The sequence below is a fragment of the Scleropages formosus genome, chromosome 7, assembly GCF_900964775.1.
Source record: "Scleropages formosus chromosome 7, fSclFor1.1, whole genome shotgun sequence".
Taxonomy (NCBI): Eukaryota; Metazoa; Chordata; class Actinopteri; order Osteoglossiformes; family Osteoglossidae; genus Scleropages; species Scleropages formosus.
Genome location: NC_041812.1, coordinates 31973624 through 31982907, shown reverse-complemented (window position 1 = coordinate 31982907; position 9284 = coordinate 31973624). Strand labels below are relative to the sequence as shown.

The following is a 9284-nucleotide window of genomic DNA, read 5'->3' as shown; positions in this document are numbered from 1 at the left end:
GAACCTGCAACTTTTGGGCACGAAAACAGCTGTTCTAACCACTACGCTACCAACTTAGCCAGTTAGCCACCTCCCACAAAAATTATGCTACTTTGGATAAATGTGTTAAAAACAACAACAGCAACCATGCAGTTATGCAAGAAAAATCTGAGCACTTCAGCTGATAGATACATGGCTAAAGGAGCATAAAGGAAATTGTCTTGTAGCTACAGCCAAAGGCATTAAAGGCACAGTGAACCAAAACCATTTGTGGACCTAAACATCCATGACCATCATCAAACCCACGTGCACAGATCGTTGGAATATTTCTGGTATAGAAAGCTGCATTGTACAACTGCTTCCATCCCAATTACAGGCTGTCAGCATGGCCACTATTTGCCTTTGTCTCTGTGTCGGCAGAGCTTGTTAGGAGCACAGTAAAAGGTACTTGGTGAAGCGCAGGGTCATGTTCCAGCAGAGATGAAGGGGAAACAAAGATTCATATCTTTGTAACGAAGCAGAAGAGAAGCAGGAAATTTTATTTCTGGTAACATTTTGCTTCATTCTTGATTTTTTCTTACATGGGAAGTCACGCCAGTAAGTGGCATTGGCTGATTGATGGGGATCCATTAATACATCCTTTGTCAATAACTGCATGTCCATTGCAGGGTTGCGGTGATCAAGAACCCATCCTGAAAGCATGACACATATCTTTGGACCGTGGTAAGCAACTGGAGCAGCCAGAGGAGACCCACGTGAACCCAGGGAGGACATACAACCTCCACATAGACTGAGCAGGATTTGAGTCATCTTCTGCATGGCACCAGAATCTCCCGCTACCCCCCCAGGTCGTCCTCATTGATGATTGATGCTGAGGGAGGATAATTCTAGGATTTAAGTTGTTCTGCAGTCCATCAAAACTGAAGATTCTGACTCTTTTCAGTTTCATAAAAACCTAAAGCATACACATTAAAGACATTCCCCCAGTCTTGCTTTGGCTTCATGAACATAATTTACATGTTGGCAACTGTGTCTTCAGCAACTGCATGAAGGATACGTTTTATAAGATTGCAAACACACCGTAAAGGGCATTCAGTTCACTGTCCGCAGATGACACTGTCAACACGAGGCTGAAATCCATGCAAAATGTGCACTTAAACACAGGCCTGACTTTCCACCGTGACATTATTTTCGGGTGACGGTGCGACCACAGCATTGCTTTAGGGACGTCATAGTCTCCAAATAAAAAAAATTAGAACGAGCGGGCGTTGGCACATGGCGAACCAACACTAATGCCACGCAGCACAATTAAAGATCTTGCTGAGTCAAAGCCGTAATTACAGGACGACCCAGAGTAAATGACATGAGCCAGCAGGTATACATGACTTCGACCTGTGGACATTTGTCACAGTAAGAAACACAACACGGAGGGAACCAGTCGTTACTGCGTTCTACGGACTGCAGGTTGTTCAGGAAGACACTAAGTTTACAGAAGAACTACTGGGTGAAATACCAGCACAATACATCCTTTGCGGTACCGTAAAAAAACTTGAAACCATCTTGTTGCAGCGAAAGATAACAATGGTGTGACGTAGTGAAAAAATTAATTACGAGAGGAAATAATCCTGCTGGGGGGCATGGTGGTGCAGTGGGTTGAACTGGGTATTGCTCTCTGGTGAATCTGCGGTCAAGTCCTGCTTGGGGTGCCTTGAGGCGGACTGGCGTCCCGGCATCCTGTCCTGGGTGTGTCCTCTCCCCCTCTGACCTTATGCCTTGTGTCGCCAGGTTAGGCTCTGGCTCCCTGCGTCCCCACCAGTGGTTCAGACAGACAATAATCCTTCTTAACCAGTCAGGAGCAGGAACTCTTAAAATTTCGACCTTTGCCTGAGTGCATGTGAGCTTCCACCGCTGTGACTGTGGAAAGACGAGTAAATGTCTCTCTGCTTCTTCTTTCCTACGCCTTGAATGCAATTTTACATGATGGAGCAGAAACTACACGGTCAAATCTCAGTACTCTTCCATGGCAGCAAAGCAGCCTGCGTGCAGTTAACATGTAAGAGCACTCGTGAGTGATGGAGAGGGTTAAAATTCTCACAGCTCAGCACCAGGGCATCTGAGGTATTTTCTAATGACGTCCTTGAAGGTTGGATGGGGGTGGATGGGGACGTTTGCGACCTTGGCCTCCCCCAGATGGCGTGCCCTACGTGTGCTGTCTGGCGTTCTTCAGCCTCCGCGGAGTCAGACACAGCCTGCTGTGCTCACCAGAGCTTAAAGCTCCATTATGCACTTGTACACACAAGTACGCGTGCGCTCACACACCGGAACAGCACGCTTCTCTATAAGGCACATAGACACATTCTCAGCAACTTACTGCTGTTCAGAAGCCACCCGTGGCAGCGTTTCTGGAAACTGAACTTTACCTTGATAAAGGAAGAAGGGAGGATTGACTGGTTTCTGCCCCGCTGTTCCATCGATCCGCCCGTTAACGTTGCTCGATAGCGAGAGGAGACGGCTAACTCATCGGCTCAGGCCTGAGGTCACGGTCGCAAACGTGGCAGAGTTCACAACCCCCGACCAAGTGGCCTAGGGTGGGCTAGTGGTTGCTTCCCCTTTGCTCCCAGTCGCAATAACAAAGTCATTACCTCACAAAGTCAACTCACTTGGTGTTCCGGGGGTTACTCCAGCGTCATTTACAGCGTTGTGAAACTCGCAGGGCTCCGCCTCTTGAGAAGCACCCCATTCTTTTCGACCCAACTTGGCGTCTCATCTTTTTTTTTGTGGTAATTATTTTGATGGTGAATGGCCTGACTTGGAGGGAATTGGTCTTTAATTGAGAAAGGATTGTAAAAACATGCAAGACTGAGATTTTTCACGTTTTCACAGTTATCCCCTAGAGGGGTTTGGGATTACACAAAGCGGTACTGGAACCGGCCAGGCCACCGCTTCCCTCGACAGTGCGCAGCACCGCACACTCATGCTCTAACCGTAAACACTGACCTCTTTCTGTTCCCTGGGCAGGGCCACGTTCTCGACCTTTCTTCGCCAGCGTCTACGACTTCATCCGTTTTGCACTCTAGTGGTAAGTATGTGCACTGCAAGACATGCTGAGACTGCAGTCAAGGCCAGTCCATCTGGCACAAATTAAAAATAATTTCTATGTTGGTCATCAAGGTGATGCAATATGACTCAAGTTTAATTTTTTTTTTTTTAAAATCTTTCTGCCTTCAAGAAAGTAACAGACTTAAATGTTTCTGGATACTCTCTGATTAATACAGATGTTCTAAGCCCACAAAGCCCACAGCCCTGCTCTACAATCCGCAGCTGTTGTGTGCGTATCACAAGGTTAGGTTCACCTAAAATAAAATCTAAATAAATGGAAGCAGTTTTCTTTTTTGTGGGGACTCCTCATTTAGCATATAATATTGTTCTCTGTTATTGACTTTTACTGTGGTGAGTTTGGTATGCAAATACGAAGCATTCCCCAGTTTACATCATCAGACCCATTGACACCATCCCGCTCAGATGGCCTAAACTAGATTTTTAGCAAGAGGTAACACACAACCTCTCTATCCCCATCACCGAAACAGTGACACAGCGAGTGCCAAGGACAGGTATCCATTTCCAGAAGGAGGTCCCCATTGAGGGGCCCATCGTTGGGCTAAACCACCCTGCGAGACCCCACCGGCACCAGAGGCGAAAGCCAACATAGCCCAGTCACAGCTCCCATAGTAGAGTAAGTCTTACATCACTTTCTGCAAAACGCTCACTAGTTACAGCAAGATCACAGAAAAAAAAAGGGAGTCCTGCAAGGCCTGAGCGTTTCCCGTTTTGAAAAAGACACAATCCCTACAACCGAAAGAACGCATGTGTTTTGTATTTGAATAAAATACTTGTCAGCACTTTTTTAAGTACTGGAATTGTTTCCTAATAGTATGGTTTATGAGGCCAAATGCCTGCAGTCTGCTTTTGGATATTTCCATTTTAAACTTATCATTAAGGGCTGCTCTCTCTATATTTACTATCTCACTGTGCGGCATGTGTTTTCAGTTCTGCAGGCTTTCCAAAAAAACCGCTACGCATCAGACTGCTGGTGACTTACCAGAACCACATAAATCCCTGGCTGCAACACAGACGTGTACACACACACACACACACACACACACACACACACAGACACACACACACACACACACAGAGTGCTGGCCCTGTAATGCTCCCATTTCTATTGTTGTTCGCTTGATGAGTAAGCGTCCAAGTCAACTGACACAAAGCAACTGTTTCTGCCCCGTTTCCCAGGACTGCAATAAAATTTAAAATAAAAAAAAAAAAAAACTCGTCCAACCAGAAAATGTGGTAATGTACCAACAGCTATAGCTTCCTGGCCCTCAAAGAGCTATGCAGTAGCTTCATTGTTGCTTCCAAGTGTCAGGCTGAATTTAAGAGCCAGAGAACATCGCTGAATCAAGGTTACAATCAAACCTTCAACATCTGATGTGACCAATTAGGAACCAGAAGAACGTCCAAAGAACTGAAACACGGAGCTCCAAAGGATCAGCAACTTCTAAAACCGAGAATTCCAACTAGCTGTACTTTCTAGCACAAGCAGCAGCACAGTGGTGGATCCAGACTTGTGCCCAAATAGTCGGCACGCTCAAGTATCAGCAGGATGCCTCCCGTTGTACCTTTAAGCCAGGTGATTAACCCACAAATGCTTGAGTAAACACAGAGCAGCATGCAAGGGGGCCCTCCATACAACTGTCATCTACACTGTAGAGGGCGGTGCTTTATGTCCGAGAGAGAGAGAGAGAGAGAGAGAGACTGTCTCAGGCGTGCCAGGAGGCGTGGCCATCCTCCGTCACTCGTACCCGAGACTGTCCAGCTAGTCATAGTGACAGAACCCATGCCCCTGGAACAAAACCTGCACCTGAGCACAGGAACACAAACTGTGGGGGAAACAGAAGGAACTGCAATGACCGACACACACAAATTTATGTACCATTTTATTGGCTTTGTATAGAAATACTTAAAAAAAACATGGAGTAGCACCTTTACTTAAGTTTCACATCAACTGTGAAAAACTTCAAAATGTCAGAAAAATAAAACTCTTGATACATTTTCAAATCTTGTTTCAGCAAATATAATATTAGTATTCGCCCATGAGGTTAAAGGCCGTTTATCATAAAATAAAATATACTTTTTTTAAACTTTGCTCCATAAAGTACATTTACGCTCAAGTAACGTCACCTACATATACATAAACAAGTGGTAAACAAATGTATTAAAATAGAAATACTAAAACTATAGTGGTGCCACCGAAGTCTGCAATTCCCACCGAAATTTAAGTCATACAAATGTAAGAAAGCATAAATGGTTCCTTTTTGTCTGACTTACTATACATTTTTATGTTTAGTAATAATATAGAATAAAATATGCTTTATATTAGGAAATAAAAAATATGCTGGGTGAAGCAAGACATTTTTTGCTGGACCTATAAAAGCTCCATCCCAACAGAATACTGTTTAACGTAGTACACACACTGAGCGCCTTGTACCTCTGCCCAGTGGTGCCATATTAAAACAATACAGTGTTTGCTGCCATAAGGCCATACTAAAAATAAAATTGATATTTGAACCTAGCTACAAAAAGTTCACTGAACTTAAATTAAAATATCTGTAAACATCTTTGCAATACGAAATATAATCTTTCAAGTCAGAATAGAATACTTCAATCTGTATTATTGTAATTAATATTTAAACCCTTAAACTCGTGGATTTTTGTTATATATATGTAGGATATGTCGTTGCTCCCATTGCTAAACTAAAGCTGCAGTATCATTATTTCCGGAAATCAATCATCTTTACCCCCCCCCCCCGACCCCCCCCCCAAAATCCCTCAAACACCGACTGTTAACTGTCCTACCAGTGTACTCAACCAATGAAACTGGAAGGTCAGTTTTATTAACAGCCTCTAACTGAAATGAGTACCTCAGTCATAACCTCTATCCTGTCTATAACCTCAATATATGAGACAATTTATCAGAACTACTAATTACTATGCTCAAATATTTAGACCATGCATTAGATGTTGAAAATATTTCCCAAAGCTACAGTACATTATAAACAAGTAACTGTGGAACCCTACCGGGCTTCCCTTTTTTGGATACTGCAGCTTTAAATACATACATACGAACATACATACATACAAACATACATACAGAAATGTACATGTGCACACATACGGAATCCATGCGTGTGGAACGCAGTCGGAGCTGCTGCCGCCGCTGCCGAGGACACGGGGCGTCCTAAGAGAATATGCGTATGGCCTGAGAGACTGCAGTGTGGCAGACGGGGCAGACGGGCTCGCTGCGCTCACAGATGCGGTTGGCACACTCCATGCAGAACAGGTTGTGTCCGCAGGGCACCAGGGCGGCGATCACCTCGCTCTCGAAGCACACCGAGCAGTCCCGGCTGCCCTTCCGGCTCGTGCCGGACGACGAGCTTGATGTGGAGGAGGCTGACGAGTCGGAGGGCACCCCGGGGAGGTGGGAAGCGGGACCGTAGCCGGGGAGGCTCAGAGCGCCTCCCCCGGGGTCGCTGCGCACTCGGCGGGTCAGGGGGTGCTCTCCGACCCCAGTGGCGTGGTGCAGCGGTGGGGACAGCCTGGGCTGGGGGGTCACCCCGCTGGACCTCCGTTGGCTGCCCACCATGCCCCCAGTAATGGCGGAGGTGCCGGGGGGAAACACTGAGCCTGTGGGGCTGGAGGAGGGGGCCACGCCGCGGTCGTACTGCGACCAAACCAACCCGGGTGGAGTGGGCGTGGGGTCGAATCCCGGCGAAGGCTCAAAGGCCACATCAGTGCAGTCAGGGGACATGACATCGCTCCCGTAGACAAATCCATTGCTGTTGCCATTCACGCTGAGGACATGGTTGTTGTTGTTGTTGTTGGCGTTGCTGGCGGCACTATAGCCCAGCTCCGGGCTGGGGGGGCTGTAGTCGGTGAGTCGGGAGCTGCTGCCATTCCCAAAGTAGGAGTCGGTCGAGGCGCTGCCCAGTGAGCTGGAGCTGTCGTTGCGGTAGCTGGAGAAGGTCTTGCGTGCGCCGGTGGGCCGGCTCCATAGCCCGGTGTGGCCATGCAGGTCGAAGCCCACATCTGTGCCGTTGGCATGGAAGTCGTTCTCGTCAGCCAGCTCGACGAGCCCGCCCGTTCGCACGGCGATATGGGCTTCGATCTCCTCCCGCGCCCGGTCAACATTCTCCGGCATGCCCGTCACCTCGAACACAGGTTCCTTGTCGCGGCTGGGCGTCACGATGTAGGTGTGCGTCTGCTGCTGGATGCGCTTGATGGTGGCCCCCTTGGGCCCCACCACTAGGCCCACCACCCTGTAGGGAACCCGCACCTGGATGGTGGTCTGACCTGGAAGGTTTGGCGGTCCAGGCAGGGTGCCAGTCCCGTTCGTACTACCATTTTTGTTCCTGGAGGCCCGGATCATGGAGAAGTGCTCAGCGGCCGAGATGATCTCCCTCCTGGCCATGGCTACATCCTCCCTCCTGCCCGTCACAACGAAGACGGGCTCCTCCCCGCGCATCGGGGTCTTGATGTAGGTGTTGGTCTTTGCTCGGAGGGCTTTGATTTTGCAGCCTGCACAGAGCAAGGTTAAACACACAGCATAGCGTTAAAAGACAGACCTGTAACCTTCAGACCGAGCTGCGGCTACGGGGTTCCATTCCACCATTCACACTCGTCCATTAATGAACTCATGAATGGCTAGGCAGGCTGGCACGCGGCCGCTCTGTTCACGCGCGGTTGTCAAGACGCACACAGAGAGGGGCGCGTGCACCCGCCGACCCTTTGTTTCCTTCTTTGTCATCGTGACAGAAGGTAACAGTAATAAAACCGAAAAAGGACGAAAACGCGCGCGCAACGGAACAAATCGCAAAAGAAGAAGTTGAGGATGTTCACAACCGGTCTGATCGAAATACTAGGCAGATATTGATTTTGTTTTCCCTTTCAAGTTTAACCTACACTAGTCTAGCTGCTGTTAACTAGTTTGGTAGTTTTTACTGTGAATAAAAGCGCAGACAGAGTGGAAAGGAAAGGCTAAAGAAATTACAAGGAAGCGCGGATGCGTGCGAGGAGGACAGCCGAAGTGGGACACACACACAGTGACACAATGTGGCGAAGGAGGCAGCGCCACGCGCACTCCCCCTCCCTTTGTCTTTGTTTTGCCCCGGACCCGTCTCACTGCGTCAGGAGCCTCCAGAGTGCGTCCCCCCCCTGACGACCCGCGCGTTTGCGGGAACGGCTGCCCGTCCGCGTTCCTGCGCGTCCTGCTTCCCAAGTGACCAGAAAAGCACACGGACACACGCACACGGAAGCCCACGCACCTTGTCTGCCCACGATCTCGGCCACATGCTCGGAGCTGGGCACGGGCACGCATTCGGTCATGTTGACGCTCTTCTTCCTGGGTTCGCCGTCATAAGGCGCGCTGTCATCGGCGTCCAAGCCGAGCAGGGAGAGCTGGTCCAGCGCGATTTGCAGCGCTCTCTGCTCGTCCAGCGCGTCCCCCTGGCCGCCGCCGCCGCTGCCGCTGCGCTCCATGTCGGCGAACAGCGAACTCGGCATCCTGCGTGAGTCCGCGGTGTCGCGGAGACGGGAGGACCAAACAAAGGGAAGGAGAAGGAGAAGGAGAAGTGAAGGAAGGAGGGCAGGACTGGCGGAGCGGGAGCGCGCGTGCAGCTGGAGTCACGCCAGCGGTGCAGAATGAGCGCCGCTCTCTCTCCTCCGAGGCAGGGGGTAAAGAAGCGCGATCCGGCCGCCGACGCCTCCCGGAGCGTGCGGGACTGTGGGAAGAGGCGCAGTCCGAAGTTACCCGAGTCGCTGGAGCGCCGGCTGTATTCCTTCAAGGAGCCCCTCCCCGCCTCGCCTTGCGTCGCCTGGCCTCGCTCAGGTCTTCTGTACTCCGTCTGCTTTGCTGCAGCCAGACAGCGCCGCCGCGGGGGGGGTTATGTGAGCATGACGTAACACAGGGAAGGGACGGTGCGGTACTGCTTGTATTTGCATACCTGCAGCTGATTGGTCAGGATTGCCGCTGGGGCGGGACCGAACGCTTAACCTCGGTTGTCTCGCGAACGGCGATGCTTACATATTCTGGAAGTCTGAAAGCGTGTGCTGTGACAATTTGAATATTAGTCGTATTTTTATGCTAAAGTACAATTGAAATATCTCACAAATAGCTGTGGTTAGGAAGATGCACATTACCCGTTCTCTTTTTCTATACAACAGGAGTCTCGGGTACACTGCATACG

General features: G+C 49.4%; 1 protein-coding gene across 1 annotated transcript; it reads right to left on the bottom strand.

The window, feature by feature from the left end:
• Positions 1-5874: 5874 nt before the first annotated feature.
• LOC108942011 (RNA-binding protein MEX3B-like) lies at positions 5875-8935 on the bottom strand. Its single transcript, XM_018765016.2, has 3 exons — positions 8849-8935; positions 8364-8602; positions 5875-7617 (listed from the first exon to the last, which is right to left on the bottom strand). Exons 2-3 carry the CDS (start codon positions 8599-8601, stop codon positions 6281-6283), a joined length of 1575 nt encoding a protein of 524 aa, XP_018620532.2. The 5' UTR covers position 8602; positions 8849-8935; the 3' UTR covers positions 5875-6280.
• Positions 8936-9284: the final 349 nt, after the last annotated feature.

Bases quoted from the DNA above. Each gene is read 5' to 3' on its own strand.
- LOC108942011 (XM_018765016.2), bottom strand. From the start codon at position 8,601: ATGCCGAGTTCGCTGTTCGCCGACATGGAGCGCAGCGGCAGCGGCGGC. The intron at 7,618-8,363 runs GTGCGTGGGCTT...TGCTCTGTGCAG, and splicing joins CGAGATCGTGGGCAGACAAG to GCTGCAAAATCAAAGCCCTC.